This window comes from Hevea brasiliensis, chromosome 11, assembly GCF_030052815.1.
Source record: "Hevea brasiliensis isolate MT/VB/25A 57/8 chromosome 11, ASM3005281v1, whole genome shotgun sequence".
Lineage (NCBI taxonomy): Eukaryota > Viridiplantae > Streptophyta > Magnoliopsida > Malpighiales > Euphorbiaceae > Hevea > Hevea brasiliensis.
In genome coordinates, this window is record NC_079503.1 from 11,060,499 (window position 1) to 11,076,950 (window position 16,452).

At 31.4% G+C, this 16,452-nt stretch overlaps 2 protein-coding genes and 1 long non-coding RNA gene across 3 annotated transcripts; 1 reads left to right on the plus strand and 2 right to left on the minus strand.

Moving 5' to 3' along the window:
• Positions 1–3,048: 3,048 nt before the first annotated feature.
• LOC110651704 (glycosyltransferase BC10) lies at positions 3,049–7,586 on the minus strand. Its single transcript, XM_021807100.2, has 3 exons — positions 7,167–7,586; positions 6,355–7,061; positions 3,049–3,875 (listed from the first exon to the last, which is right to left on the minus strand). The coding sequence occupies exons 2-3, from the start codon at positions 6,871–6,873 to the stop codon at positions 3,237–3,239; spliced, it is 1,158 nt and encodes a 385-aa protein (XP_021662792.2). The 5' UTR covers positions 6,874–7,061; positions 7,167–7,586; the 3' UTR covers positions 3,049–3,236.
• Positions 7,587–7,788: 202 nt separating this feature from the next.
• Positions 7,789–8,678, minus strand: LOC131170417 (uncharacterized). Its single transcript, XR_009141168.1, has 2 exons — positions 8,211–8,678; positions 7,789–8,168 (listed from the first exon to the last, which is right to left on the minus strand). It is a non-coding gene; the product is annotated as an uncharacterized LOC131170417 (long non-coding RNA).
• A 4,652-nt stretch (positions 8,679–13,330) lies between these two features.
• On the plus strand, positions 13,331–15,673 carry LOC110651703 (uncharacterized). Its single transcript, XM_021807098.2, has 7 exons — positions 13,331–13,668; positions 13,759–13,845; positions 13,944–14,228; positions 14,365–14,526; positions 14,610–14,663; positions 14,795–14,941; positions 15,091–15,673. The coding sequence occupies exons 1-7, from the start codon at positions 13,495–13,497 to the stop codon at positions 15,472–15,474; spliced, it is 1,293 nt and encodes a 430-aa protein (XP_021662790.2). The 5' UTR covers positions 13,331–13,494; the 3' UTR covers positions 15,475–15,673.
• Positions 15,674–16,452: the final 779 nt, after the last annotated feature.

The following is a 16,452-nucleotide window of genomic DNA, read 5'->3' on the forward strand; positions in this document are numbered from 1 at the left end:
CTGGGGAATGGTCTAGCGACAGCTAGGTCACCGTATGGAAAGTGACGGCTGGAGCTCTCTTGCATTTTCGAATTTTTTTTTTTTTTTTTCCTTTGCTACGGTGCCGTTTAATGGGAACAGATTCTTGGGGCTACGACCAAGAAACGATACTCTCAGGAAATAGAGCGTGTCCAAACATGGAAATTCCGCGGTGTTATTTTTCATCTCATGGTGGGCTCCAATTTCCGTGGAGAAATCAGCGGTAAAAGGCGTGAGTTTGTTTTCCTGGTGGGTGGTTTATTTTAGTTGATTGCGGGAAGCCGGGAACGAATGTTTAGCGCAACAAATTGCGCGATTCCATGAAACACGAGAAATGAGCGACGCTCATCTCGTCCCACGCGCCCGCACTCAAAGGGCCACAAGCAAAGGACACGTTTGCAATGGCATTATTTTTTTTTTTTGAATTTTAAAAGAAGAATATTGGTACAATTGATTTGACATTTTTCTTATTTCCCACATCAGTTCAACGCCTTTCCAGAACCTTCTGTTGCCTTGGCATCAATACCGACCAATAACAATGGCTTATGTTGGACACCGTACCATCCTGCTCGAATTAAAAAAAAATCAATTTTTAAGTTGATCTGATTTGAATTAAGATAAATTATTTTCATTAAAAAAATAATTTTTTAATGTATATTTAATTTCTAAATCAAGTTAAATTAAGTAAATATACAATTTTGACCATTAAATTTAAATCAAATTAAAATTAATCAAATTGAAATAACAGTTATCAAAAGAATTTTTATCTTAATTTATAAATTCATCAAATTGATTTATAAATTTAAAAAAAAATTTACTTGTTTGTGTTATAATTTTTTTTAGTTTATAAGTTAAAAAAAATAAATAGAGAGAGATCAATTTTTCATTTAGTACTTATAAACTTTTTACTTATAGACTAATTTAGTAAAATATTTTATTATATTATTTTCATTTAATTTTTAAAATTTTATTATAAATCTCATTTAATATTATTTTTAGTCATTTTAATTATAAATGTGATTATAAATTATTTTTTACTAAATACATTAATTACTTATCAGCCATTTATAAATGTTTTAATTAAACAAGTAGCTATTTAAATTTTTAATTTTTTTTAAATAAAAAAATGAGGACTCTTGCGGTATAATAGTCAAAACCCCCTTTAAGCCCGAGACTCGGAGTCACTGATTGACGTCTTCGATTTAACTCAACCTCAGGAAAAAACCTACCACCGAACTCAACGTAACACTCAATGAGACGAACCATTGAACAGTCCGTCGCCGTCTCCTATCGCACTCTTATGCAAAGACAATATTTAGTCATCGTACTAATGCGTAGAGTTAAACTGGTGTGAGATTAAGCCATCTCATTAAGTTAACCACTAAATTATCACGCTTGGTGGTCAAATTTTAAATTTTAAATTTTAAATTTTTATAAATTTAAATTAATTTATAAACTAATTTTCATTAATTAAATCAAACACTTTCTAAGTATAACTTCAATTATTATTCTTAGGAAATTGGAAGTTGAACTGTTGGAATCTTATTTATGGTGGTAACCGATTGATGGTGTATGCTTGCAATTCACTCCATACATAAATTTGAACTTTTCTCATAATATAGATATTTATAGATTTTTGTAAAATATATGGATGTGATACTTTTTTTAGAATATTGATAACTTACTTTCTGTTTTAATTTACTAAAATTTTTTATTATATGCCATTTAAACCTAATTTAGAATTAAGCCTCACCCAACAAGCAAATCCTATCAGATTTAGAATCCTATCCCAAACTTTACAGGTTCGATCTCTCTCGTCTTTTATAGGAGAATAGGTTAATATAAAAGGTATGAATTTAATTGTATACTCTGTTGGGATTATAAAGATTTTGCCTTTTCAAAGAAAGATAGCATTTTATGAGTTCCCATTTCTGGTTTTCTTGATTAGCTTCTTGTATTTTATTGAATATAATGATAAGATAAGAAGCAATGCCAGTAGTTGGTGAGTTGTAGTCACAACAATATGACTCATCCACCCACGTCAAAATGCATTCATATCATATAAAGCATCCCTATTAATTAAGTTTAATTAGTACAGTATTAATTAGTTTATTAAATGTTTGATTTTATTATTTACTTTTATTTTTTGATTTAAAATATATTTTTAATTTATAAATAAATTTAAAATATAAATAATTAATTATTTAATAAATTATTTAAAATTAATCTTTAAATAATTTAAATGCATTGATTAAAAAGTGATTAAAAGTAACTTAATTTATATAATTGAATATTATAATTATTAAAATGAGGATAGTGTTGATCTATAACCCATTTATCCAATCTCGTCGTTAGAGTAGCCGAGTTTAATAATATTAAATTATATAATACCTACTTATTTAAATAAAAAAAAAGGAGAAATATAAAAATAATACATTGTGATTAAGTTCAGTTGGATTTGATTAGTTTGATTTTATTATAAGTTAAATAAATTAAATTGAAAATCTAAAAATTTTTAATAATAATAATTGAAATATAATTGAAAAATCAAATTAAATTGATTTATTTAATTTCTCAATTTTAATCAAAATTTACTGGGTCCTAGCCAGGGATAAAACCAAATGAAGAGCTGATGGAGCCACTTCCATACTTAGCAGGGGCCGGAACCGACCTTGGCAGTAGGGCAGAAGGTGCCAGGCAATGCCTTCCTATTATCCTTATGCGATTGCTCCACTTCTCGTGTGACAATCGGTATACCTGTAAAAGATGGGCCTGGAGCATCAACTGACGCCACTACAGGGATTGGAGCAAGATGAGGACCCCGTGGAGGTGGCCGTTTCCATGCCGACGCGCATAAGCAAAATGAACTTGGATGCGCACGGCAGAGATTGCAACGAGAAATGCAATATGGAGCCATTATGTTTCGAGAGTTTTGTTTACCGATTGTTATTTATTAAAAAAAAAATCAAAAAATTAATTAGATATCCTGATCTCTAACACAAAAATGTCAAGATATAATGCAAGCTAAACTAGCTAAAAGCATTCCCTGTACATATATATTTTTGGACAAGAGATAAGCAAAAGAAGTATACAAGCAAGAAAGCACAACCCATCACCAATACTTCTTACAGAACAATTAAGATGCAAATAATGAATCTCACATGCACGTTCCCCAGGATTATTTTCCACAGATGAAAATTAGTTGACGTGGTCTTTTATCAGAAGCCCAAAACCTTAGGTGCTATACGTAACAGAGGCTCCAAAGCACTTGGGGCAAATTTTCTCCCAAAAAGAAAACACATTGAAGAGGGTTGATTGTTGTATGTGCAGTTCCGACCTTCATAAATCCTTTTGAAAAAATCCTCTGTTATATCTGATCTTCCAAAGGTTGCCGGGTGAGCTCCACCCCTTGACCAGTCCACCCAAGTAAGGCTTCTATTTGCTAAGAGATGTGCTGCTTGAATGGTTAGCATGGTGGGGAAATAATGTTCATCAACATAACAATGTGGCTTACAGAATTTTTCAAATTTTGGGTAGTATGTGGTATCTTCCACTATCTTAACTCCAAGCCTTCGGTTTATCTCAAACCACTGAGAACCTTTTCGCCAATGGGTGATATTCACCTCAGGTGCCATGCTTTCATTATACCGTCCTCTTCCATATGGACCATGGTCATCAAATGCACCAATGAAGCTATATCTGGATTTCATAATGTAGTGATAGATGATACTGAAATTGTACAGAGGAATGCAAGATTCAGATAGGAGAATGAACCATTCATTAGAGATATCAAGCAATGCATTAGCAAGGAGCCTTCTTTCAGCATCACACATATTCATCTTACCCCATTCAGAAATCTGCATGATGAACAACAGATAAACAGTAAGCCAGCCATATAGTAACCCAGAAAGAACAGAATTTAAACCAACATACACTTTAACCACTTATTTCAAAACATAAAGCTTCCCTGATCGGCAGAAGTCTACATTTTATGTGAAATTGTATAATTTGAAACATTCTTCAATTATGAATCTTCCTAGTTTAAGAGTAATTCAATTTTCCTGGAGGGGTTCATATTCACATTCTCAATAAAAGCAAATGATGAAACTGTTAAATAGGGTAAGAAAATATCCAAATAAAACCAAAAAAACCAAGGGTGTATGAAGCGGTTGTGTTCAAGAAACAAGGAAAAAGAGCCAAACTACAATTTGAGAAAACAGAGTGGCATAATTTCATTTTTCATTCATCATCTATTTAGGTTCACATAGATTGCTTAACAACTTAATTATTTGAAACAATGTAATGAATGAAGATGGCTTTATCTTGTATTGTTGCTCATCTCAAATTCCAAATATGACTGTTTTAATATTTTTTTTTTTTCATTTGCAATAAGTCATATTTGAAAAGGCAGTCACAAGCACCAAATTTGTAGCCCCTTCAATCCTTCACCATCACAGACAGTTAACAGTGACTGGAAGCCTGCCTTACATCTGTACTGGAAAATGGCAATTGCATGTATGATTTATCTTAGCAACTCTATTACAGTAAAGTGAATTTCTTCTCAGTACTGATCCCCATCTCAGAGGCAGCAGTACATTTCAGCTGTCCAATAAAGTGTGTATTTTTGTTTCCCAATATTGGCCTTTCATAGTATAATCGTAAAAGGAGGTTCAACTTACATATAACAATTCAAATGGATCAGTTGGAAACTATCCAAAATAGACTTAGTCAATGGCTCAATGCAATCCTAGACATGGCATGGTTAGGTTTAGGGCAATGGAAGGTAACCAAATAAATATCCATAGTTCCATATACCATCATGAAGGAATTTTCTTGTGCCTCATTATCTGGTATTGCTAATGAGTTAACACTTCATCCTAATGTGCAGACAGATTTCTATACAACCCCCTAACACAGCTAATGAGAAATTAAGAGTTCCATACTTTGTTCAAGTGTAAGAACTTACCTGTAGCTGTATATGGTTAGGTTTTCCCCTTTTTCCTAAATTATCACAATTCATCTGAATAAATTGCAGGAGTAAAGTTGTGTACATCAATCCTCCCCAAAGCCCACAAGTGTGAGATGCTTTGTGCATTGGATTACCTTTTTTAGTTTCTTCCTCATTTGAATGAACTGCATCATGCGTAATTGCAACCCAACAATATTATCAGTCTTCAATTAACCACCTAAGCCATCACAACCTTGCATTTTCCAACAAAATCCCTGCCCATATTCTTGATTATAAAGGCTTTTAGGTCTCTTTAATTCCAAATTTAACAAAGAACAACCAGAATACTGATCAAGACCTGATATAATAATTCCATACCTTGTCACTGAATGGCATTCATCTTACTGATTTCAATTCTAATCATTCGCATTTTCTAACCAATTCCTCATCTAAGTTCGTACTTGAGCCTTACAGCCATCAAATTCAAGGGAATCTTCATCTCAGAAGGAATCCAATACATATTTGTGAAAACTGCAAACACTTCACCCCCAATCCCTGTGCCTAGTTTCTTCACACAATCGTCAAACCTATTGATTTATCTCCTTTATTAAAATGAGGGTCAGCTTATGGCCTCTTCCGTAAAACGCGAATATTTCAAGAGTCTTGTCTTAAATATTCTTATACTTCTTTTTCTTGCAAGTGTGAAACAAACAAAATCCTAGCTAAAAAAAAATGTTTCTCTTCTCTTCCTAGTTATATGTTACCAAATCACATTATGAGGGAATAAAATAGTTTACATACTGAAAGTGCTGTTTGGCACAACTGGTTCAAACTTTATACTGTCTTCCAATTGGTGGCTTACACCACTTGTGGCAATTTCATAGTTTAAAGCCTCGTGGTGCAATTCTTGTTCTTGAACTATTGCTATTTTGATTAAAAGCAAATTCCATATAAGTTAAGATGATATTGATATTCAACAGAACTTTTCTATGTGTTGCCAACACAAGTTCTTGACTTCTTGAATCATGTAATCATAACAGAAAGAACATATGATTTCCTCCAAAGAAAAATCAACTAAAACAATTCTAATAAACATAAATCATAGTTGGTCAAGAAAATGAAAATGAACCATTTAACGACCAATAATCCATTCCAACTTCCAACGCCCATTAAATTGGAACCTTCGCAGCAGCAAGGAGGTCCATATAAAGAGCATTACAGTGAAGAGAAAAAATTTAAACTATCCAAGCAAGTTAATATAACTATATTCAGACAATCAGGCCCCTAGAATAAAGTTAAAATGTCGAGCAACAGAATGGAAGTATGGCATATAATTTCAATATCAATCCAATATAAAACAAGAATGTTTAGCATAGAAAAGAGCTTACCTGACTTGGGATATGTCTTCCATGAAAAACGGATGAAGGTGGAAATTTGGCTTCAAATGTTGGCGGTGAATGAACATAGATTGAATACAACTCGTCATGCCCCTTCAGAAACCTTTCCCAAAGAGCTGCCAGAGGCAGTGGCCCCTTCGTCAAGAACATAAATGCAATCTTTGGAACTCTCTTGAAAGGGTACTTTTTTATTTTAGGAACAAACGAAGCTCTCCAAAAGAGGGCTTCATCGTTCATCTTGTGGAGCAAATTTGAACTAGGCTTAATCCAACGGTCCAAAGCATTAGGTTCTTCAGGGCAGGGCTGGAAAGTGGTCTTAACCGTGGTCACCACATTGTTAACTCCAAAACTTTTGATTGTGTATACACTGATGATTGAAAATGCGATACATAAAGCTAAAAACAGTAGAAATAACTGGAGTAACCTTAGCGGGAACGCCTTAGGTTGGCTGGTTTTGATTGAGAGCATAGGGTCCTTGCCCTCCTCTAATGGAACGACCCTCGATTGCATCTCTACAAAGATTAAAAAAATTTCACCTTCCGGGTCCAATCCAAGAAAACCCTTTTGGCATTGAAGTAGCTTTAAATCCTCAAAGTTCAAATAGCAATCGTGCTTTGGCTCCCAAGTGAAAAACCCAGATTCCAAAAAATCATATCAACAAGATCCAGAAGTAGATGCTACAGTAACAAAATAGCAACCTTGCAACAGAAAGCATTAAAATTTAAGATTAAAGCACATATGCAAACGGCGGTTTAATCAAAGATTCTAATTTCTAACACGAGATTGAGCGATCTAGAACATACCATCTTATTTTTAAGGCGTACAACAGCGAAACAGACTAAGAGAGTCATGGATCCCTTGCTTGATTCAGAGCTTGAATTGTGGCAAATAGCGAGGAGTGTGAAAGAGACTGGATATATATAGAAATGGCAGTGAATAAGAGAGCAGAATAGGCAAAAAGGAAGGAAGGTGGTTGAACTCCAAGAATGTGAGCCGAGGATGACGAATTGAGATTTTTTTTTTTTTTTTTTTTTCAGATATGAGAAACGTAAAGAGACGTGAATGCATAATAAATCTGATTTTTTTTATAGGAATGTTTTCTTCACACGGTTTGAGACTGGAGAAAGGCGCTTACTGCCGGGCTTTTTTTGTCGGGCCTTTTTCCCCTTTCTAGTCTTCTACTTGAAGTTGGGAGTAGGCGCTGGCAGCGGCAGTCACGTCACAAGGCTCCATTTTTTTCCAAGCGATAATATTAATATTTAACCACTTTTCACTGTTACTACAGTAATTAAAATGGGATCAGTAAGGATGAAAGATCTATTTATGATTATTTATTTACCCTTTGTTTGATTTTTAATTACGCAAAGAAAATAAAGAGAAATAAAAAAATATTATTTATTTTTATCATTTAAATAAATTATTAGAAAATAATTATTTTTTTATTAAAAGATATAGATATCATTAACTTAAAAAAAAGCTGAGATCAATACATGACTAGGCCCTTGGCCAAATAAAAACAGGAAGCCTAATTACAAATAAAAGAACTAAGCCCAGAAAAACACTGAAGCCTAAGTCTTGAGACTTGAATAGCAGACTCGAAAAAGCTACGACCTGGCTGCATCCAGAAAAATGCCGTACACCATCTTCCATACTAAGATAAGGCAACCAAGACCACCTCGCCAAAGCCTGGAAGAAAAAACCAAGGGCTAAATGATCCTCATTCAACCCATCAAACTAGGCAACCCAAGAAGCCAAAGGGAAGCGCAGACAATGGAAATTGAAGCCATCGCAAGCCAGACCGAACGCTCCGTTGAAGGATTGATGGCAGAGTTTTTTCAGCAATCAACCTAAGAGTCAGCCATAAATGGAATTAATCTGGCTATAAAAGATACCATCAGCTAAAATGTAGACCCCCACAAAGCACAGAAACTGTTGGCTGCAAGAAACAAAGCAGGTCACAAGGATTTTACCAGAAGCACCACTTGTAATCTCAGCCCAAAGGAAGATTAACACCTATATGCAGTAAACACAAAGCACAGAAAAACTAGCAAAAACACACAACGAGGCAGATCCATAGAAGACTCTCACACTCTGAAGCTTGATGTGCCAAAAGAACACAAAAAGAAAATATTTACACCCATCCAGTGGGTGGGGGAGAGTCAAACTCACGACTAGGTGAAAAGAGAAAGCTCCCCCTGCTTGTAGGGTAGGGAAAACCGCTTGAACGACAACGAAAAATGCCCTAGGCGCAGGGGAGAAAAGGTATGCGGGAGAGAAAATTTCTCTCCAAAAAATTAGAGAGAGGTTCCTCACAAAGTAAATAACTATTATATGCTTAATTAATGATTACGAAAATACTATTATTTTATGCTATTATAATTTTAGTAAAATAATTAGCCTCCTTACCCTCAACTTGCATGCAATATGGATAAAATATATAATTTATAATATAAAATTCTCTGACTATTAATTGAATTAATAAAAAAAAAAACTCCTTATGATCTAATAGGGTATGGAAATTTCAACCATAAACAAATCTAAATCAGATTTTCAATTTAATCAACAAATTTCTTAAATATTTAACAAATTACAACAAATTTTAGAATTGAAATCTCAATAAAATTAACAAATTACAATAAATAGAATAGCGTGGAATTGATGTGGCCATGGCGGCGGAGTGAGTTCCCCTTATGTGGACGATCTGGTTAACAGTGACGAATTGAAGAAGATGAAGAGGATAAGATAGCACAGAGGATCTATTTATTTATATAAAAATTTTTTTTTGCTCTAAGTTAATATGATTAATATAATTTAAATTTCTTTATTTATTAAATAGTAAATAATATAAGTAAATAACTCAATGTCCCGCAAATCACACCAATAGTAAAATTTATTGGTGTATTAGTAATTTTAGAAAATGTTAAATGGCCTAATTACACATGTTCCAACTTCATCCTGCCTATTTTTTTTTTTTAAAGATTTGGGTTTTGATTCTGGACTTTAAAATTAAAGTTTAGAATTTAAAATTTAAAGTTTAGATTTAAAATTTAGAATTTTGAGGTTTAAAATTTAAGATTTAGGGTTTAAATTTTTAAGATTTAGAGTTTAAATTTTAGAATTTAGGGTATAAAATTTTAGAGTTTAAGGTTTAAATTTTTAAAATTAATTTAAGATTTTAGGGTCTTGAAATTTTATGATTTAAAGTTTTAGTGTTAGATTATATTTATGGAAGAGAAAAATGAGACAAGTAGCACATATAAAATCGAGCCATGTAGTATTATCCAATTATTTATTAAACTTTATACTCCATCTTTTATGTACGTTGGGCCGACTGTAGCGCGTGGGCTATATGCAGGCTTATTCTATAAATTCAAACTTGACTTATTTAGAAAAATAAGTTTTGAATTGCTTGTAAGTACCTTTTCTCATTTATGGAATGAGTTCTGGGTTTCATAAAAAAATAACTCAGCTCTTATATGTAAAAAAAAAAAAACCTTTATTTTTACAAGAAAATAAAACTTAAATTACAAATAACTATATTTAATTATATCATAATTTTAAATAATATAACTCTTTAGAACATTCATAAAATAAAATAACAAATTTATAATATAATAATTAATATAAATACTATTATAAATGAGTATGTTCACAAATCTATTTAATGAATTGACTCATAAGTCTATAAATAAGTCAACCCACGAATTTTAACAAAACTCAACTTATTTGCTAAATGAGTTTAAAGATTAAAATCAATCTCCACTCATTTTCTAAACGAACGAAATCGAGTTAAATTTTTATCAAATCACGTCTCGAGCGGCTCGCAAAGAACTTGGTTGAATTAAATAACATGTAAATCATGACAAAACAATTTTAATTTCAAGAATAGGCTCCATATTTTTTTAGTAAAATTTAATTTTACGAATTAAAAAAAAAATCCATTTAACTTCAAGCAATTTCGAGTCTACATAATTCAATTGCTAATTGAAATAAATGTCTACATATATTTTTTTCTTTTTTTTTTTTAATCTATTAATCAAATTAATTGTTGACGAAGTAAATTCTCTATATTTGTTATTTAATCGACAAATTGATGCAAGATGACATGTTTTTCTTAATTCCTAGAAACTTGCTGAAAATGAGAATCAATTCACTAATATTGTAATTAATAATAGTGTGGATAATTTCTTAGATTATGAGCAAAGTGTCAAAATCAGGATTACAATGCATTATTTAGGAAATTTTACTGTAAACATGAAAGCAATAAAGAAAGATGAATAATAAAAATTACTAACAAGGATTACAAGATTGAGAATAATTATAGCTGAGACTTCAAAATCAATTTAAGAGATTTTAAATTTTGCTAACTGTAATAAATATTAAAAAAATAGTTTATAATTAATACATTTTATTGTCATTAATAAAATGAATTTTAAAATTATAAAATTTGGATACAATTGTTTTAAATCTTAAAGATTGAGAAATATAGTATAAAATTAAAATGTTTAAATATAATTTTTAATTAAAATAATATTTTACCTTTATATCTAATTGAACATTATTTTTTGAAACAATTTTTGAACAAATTCTCATGTATTGTTGAAAATGTCAATGACTTGTCCATTAAAAGATGAACAAATTCCTTCATGTGATTAGACAATTCATTCATGTGAGCCTAACTTGTAGCCTTAATCTTTCTATTTCCAATCCCAAATTGCTTTTTCAATATACACTTTTTTCCAACGCCAAGTGACATATACCATATTTTCTGAATAGCCAATGTTTTTGGGCTATCTTCTATCTAATTAGCCAAGACACTAGAATGCTTAAACTTGTACTTTAAATAGCAATGGGTTTAGGTTCGGTTAGTGACAGCTTAATTACTCATTTGAAAAGATAGACAGGTTATTACTGCTGCTGGCTAGGGTTATGCACGGTTCTTGGGAATCGAACTGAGCTGAAGAACTCTATCAAATTGACAAGAATAGTATCGAACTGCATTTATTTTGATATTTTGATTCGGTTTTGATTCTTCACTAAAAATCAAACCAGAACCATACCAAAACCAAACGAAACCATATTGAATCAAAATTGAATCGAGAACTAAATTTATACATATATTTTTTTATGTTTTTAAGATATATTATATACTTTTAATATAATTATTTATATTTATTTATGTATATATAATTATGAACTAAATACAACATAATATTATATTTCATTTTTCTATATTTTCTTTATAATTTTAGTTATAAATACATTAAATTACTTTATAATTCTTAATTATATATGTGTGTGTGTATTCTTAATTATATTTGTATCTTATAGTTAGATATTATATGATTAATAAATAGTTAAAATGTGATATACTTATACTATTATATTATATAATATATTTAATTCTAAATTATATATGTACTTTATTGTTAAAAATTATATAATTTAGGTATAGCTAGAAGATTATTATATGATATATTATGTATTAATAATCCAATTCAAAACTTAAATGCTAATTCAAGTATAATTTTTTAAGAAAATAATTATATAAAAATGTTTTAAGAACCGAAACCGTATCGAACCGAACCGAAATCGAAGAACCAAAAACCGTATCAAATCAGAACCGAACCGAAACTATACTGAAATTTCGGTTCAGTTCTAATTCCTAAACAAATCTCGAACTGAACCGAAACTGAATAACCCTACTACTGGCCACCATTCCGGTCCCATTTTAGATGATTCTAGTTTGAGAGAAAAAGAGAAATCGAGAGAGGATTAATTAGAATCGGTTGAACCAGTTTTAATGATTCTGATTTAGATTAATCTCATGTTTTAGTTTTCCGGTTCCAAATCGATTAAACATACTTTTTTAAAAAATATATAAAAAATAAAATTGTTATATTTTGATAAAATTGTTGTTTTTTAATAAAAAATTGTGTATGTAATTATTGAAAAAATATACATAATTTCAAAAATTATTTAAATATAAATTGCCTTAATTATATTGCAAGTTATAATTAATTAAAAACTTTCTTATATATTTATGCTATATTTGGATTGAGGATTTGACCCTATAGATTTGAATTTGAACTAAATGCATTGTTAATATAAATTTAAATTTGGTCTAAATCCCAGCTTAAAAAAAAATTAAAGATTTAAAATAAATATTTTTACCTTATTATTTCAAATCTATTCCACTACAATAAAATATTTTCATGAAAATTCTTTTTATTAGCTAAATAAAACATTATTAAATTTATAAATTTTAAATTCTAAATTTTAAATTAAATATTTAAAATTTAAATTTTAAAATCCAAACGCAACCTAATTTTCTTTTAATTTTTCAATTTATTTATAAGAGTCAGCACGTATCACATATCATGCTCAGACACAACACGTAATAATTGTTTTAATTTTTTTTTTTTTTTTTTTAAATTGAGTCGAATAGGATCAGATTGACGGGCCAAACCAGCGATACGGTTCAATCTGGTTGAAGGGCTGGGGAAGTAAGGGATCATAACCTGCCATTATAAGTCGGTTTCAGAAACCATTGACTGATTCTGGTTTTCATTTTTAATCAGGTTAGTCCTGATCCAATTCCCATTTTAGCAGGGCCTAACTGGTCATTTGCTATAAGAATTAGGATCAGAGCTTTGTCAAACGTGAACTTACAAACACGCATTATTAAATTTAACCCTGTTAACATAAAGGTATACCACTTAACTTGAAGCCTTGCACCATATTAAATTCAGCTGCAGCTGAGTGGTCAGGTCCTGGGTGCCTCAGGAGAGTTAGCAGAAATGTATGCTGCGCTTAGCTTTTAACATTCATTTCATTCATATTGACGTGTTTAGGCAGATGCAAATGTAGAATGGATGATTAGAAGGTGAATCATGAAAATTTTGTGTACAATTTTGAATTTATATTGCTGATATGTGGAGCATCAGCCGTATACATTGGATTATAATTGTCAAGGCTCAAGAGCTCACAAGTCTTCCATTCTTGAGTTTCTTGTTTTTATTGTGATTCTAAAATGATGATTACATCACATTAAAGTTCATTCATCATTGAATGTTTTTATCGATTTGGTATTACCATTAGAGAAGGGAATCTGTTGGAAATTAACAACAAATGGTAAAAAGGTATTGTTCTCATGGGTTGGCACTTAAAGGAATGATCACTCTATTGGGAATGATCTTTTATGGTTTTGGAGTTGTGGAGGGCAAGATGATCACAGAAAAGAAGATTTCAGAATTTCAAAGGAAAATAAATCGTCTCAAAAGCCTTGCAGTAATTAGCATTCAGGTAAAATTCTTCTGCTAAGGTCTGACAACCATTACAATACTGGCTTGTATAGTTACTTTCCAGACTGACGATTATTATATGTGCTTGTAGAGTGAAGATGGTGACATTATTGATTGCATTGACATCTATAAACAGCCAGCTTTTGATCATCCTGCTCTGAAGAATCACACCATTCAGGTCATAATATTTTCTTTCTTTACCTCCGGCAGAAAATTAACCTTGTATCTCCTCCTATTCATGTTTCAACTTCAATTGTAAATGTGGGGTTTTTTCAGATGGCGCCGAGTTATGATCCAAAAATGGACTCAGCGACAGAAACAACAACAAGAACAAATACATTGAACAAAAGGAATAATGAAGACTCTTCTGTGACAGTGACATCACAACTGTGGCAGAAAAGTGGAAGCTGTCCAAAGGGAACAATTCCAATCCGAAGAGTCCAGGAAAAAGAATTGCTTAAAACAGATTCAACTGAAGAATATGGAAGGAAGAAGGCTACCTTTTCGCCTCCTATTACGCCGCTTAACAAAGGAAACCCAAACTTCAGCTCAAATCGCTCTGTATACTTCACTTGTTTCTCTTCTCGCATTTCATGGTTTATATGAACCCTTTGTAATATATATGTTTCATTTCCTAGCATGCAGCTCTAGTACTATTAGCTTGAAGCAGCATCTAATAATGTGTTATGTGAATCAGATGGCAATACTGCTCACAGAAGGTTTCAGTTATTCAGGAGTTAAAGGAGACATCAGAGCTTGGAACCCTTTTGTTGAATCTGATGATGAGTACAGTACTTCTCAAATTAGTCTGAAAAGTGGCCCTTACTACGATTTTGAAAGTCTGGAATCTGGATGGGCGGTCAGCACGTACACTTAAAAAATGTCAAAGTATCAATTTTATTTGTTAAATTTGTTGATTCGAAATTCTCTTCAACTTCCCAGGTGAATCCAAGCGTGTATGGAGATAAACAAACTCGATTATTTGTATACTGGACTGTAAGTTCATGCCAATATTTTTCTTGTTGCATTTAATCGGTAAAAATTGCTTAGTGTGAATGTATATGCATTGTTAAAGCTGTCTACGAGAATTAATTACTAAATTTTTTGTTCTTATTTTCTGGAACTAGGCTGATGCATCAAAGACAACAGGTTGCTTCGATCTCACCTGCCCTGGCTTTGTTCAAACAAGCAGTGAAGTTGCTCTTGGTGCTGCAATTTATCCTCTGTCAGTCCCTTATGGGCTCCCATATCAAATAACCCTCTACATCTTTAAGGTAAGAAGATATGGAGCTTAACAGGCTTCAGTAAGAAGCTTGATACCCCTTGAAAGAAATCACAGTGTCTTTATTGCTGGTGAGTCCCTTTTGGGACATTTTTTCAATCTCATTGTTGATCTTCTGAGAATTTTTTATCCTGATTTTAGGATCCAGCCACAAACAACTGGTGGGTACAGTATGGAGAGAAAATCAACTTGGGTTACTGGCCCCCCAACTTATTTACTTTGTTATTCCATGGCAATGCAGAAGGAGCTGAGTGGGGTGGCGAAGTGTACAGCTTAAAGTTAGGGCATCCAAATCATACTAGGACAGAAATGGGTAATGGACAGTTTCCTGATGGTATGTTTGGCAATTCAGGAACTGTGAAGAGATTACGAATTCGTGAAAATTCTCTAATCTTAAAGTTTCCTGAGTGGGTTTTCACTTACTCAGATGATTACGACTGCTATAGAACATTATATGTTGAAGATTACATTGAAGATCCTGAGTTCTATTATGGAGGGCCTGGCCGCAGTCCTGTATGCCCTTGAGAGCTTAGAACACTTGCTAGAATATGGTCACTGTGACCTATATAGTTGCATACATCAAGATTGAATGTACTAACTTGTCAATAACAAGAATGTAGGGCTGCAAGCTAGGTTGATGTGCTTGACTTAGTTCAGCTTCTTCATTCCAGTAACTCATTGTTCCTAATTTGCTCAAATTTGTTCATGATCTCCTCTTGATGAACTGAACCATGTTACTAGCATTTGAGAGAGCCAAATGAAATAAAGCAACCAACATTTATCAAAAGAAATTTAAAAATGCGGGAAATTCTTACTTAGATGTAATCCGTTATGAACTCAATATATAAAATACACATATATTTAATAAGTGAATCTTACTATACCTCTTCAATTTTGAGTTTATGTAAACCAGATCTAAACAAAAAAAAAATTTACTAAAAATAGTATTTCGCATTAATTCGGCAACGTTTGGTTCCCTTGAGAATGGGAATGATTTCTACTTTCTTGGTAAATTGTATTTAATTATTTCAAGAATTGGAACAGGATTTCTATGCTTTAGGCACCTATTTTCACTCCAATTCTATTTTCAAGCAAACAAAACAAGCCTTAAGAGTATGCGTCTGTGTGCACGCGCGCGTGTATATATATATATTCAATAATAAATTGTTTATAAAATCCTAAAATTTAGTTTTAAAAACATTTCTTATTTTAAAAGTCGAAGAATTTTATTAATGATACTTCAAAAATCAACATATGGTATTTTTTTTATTTTATTTATCATTTTATTAATATATATCAATTAATTTAAAAAATAATAAAAAATAATTTATTAATCTACTTATTTATTTACTAACACTTGAAATAAAATTATAATTAATTAAAAATTTTATCATTAACCAAATTTGATAACATGATTATGAAAATATAATATATAAAATATAAAAAATACATATTAAATTATGTAATTAAATAAAATAATAAATAATTTATACTTATTTGTAA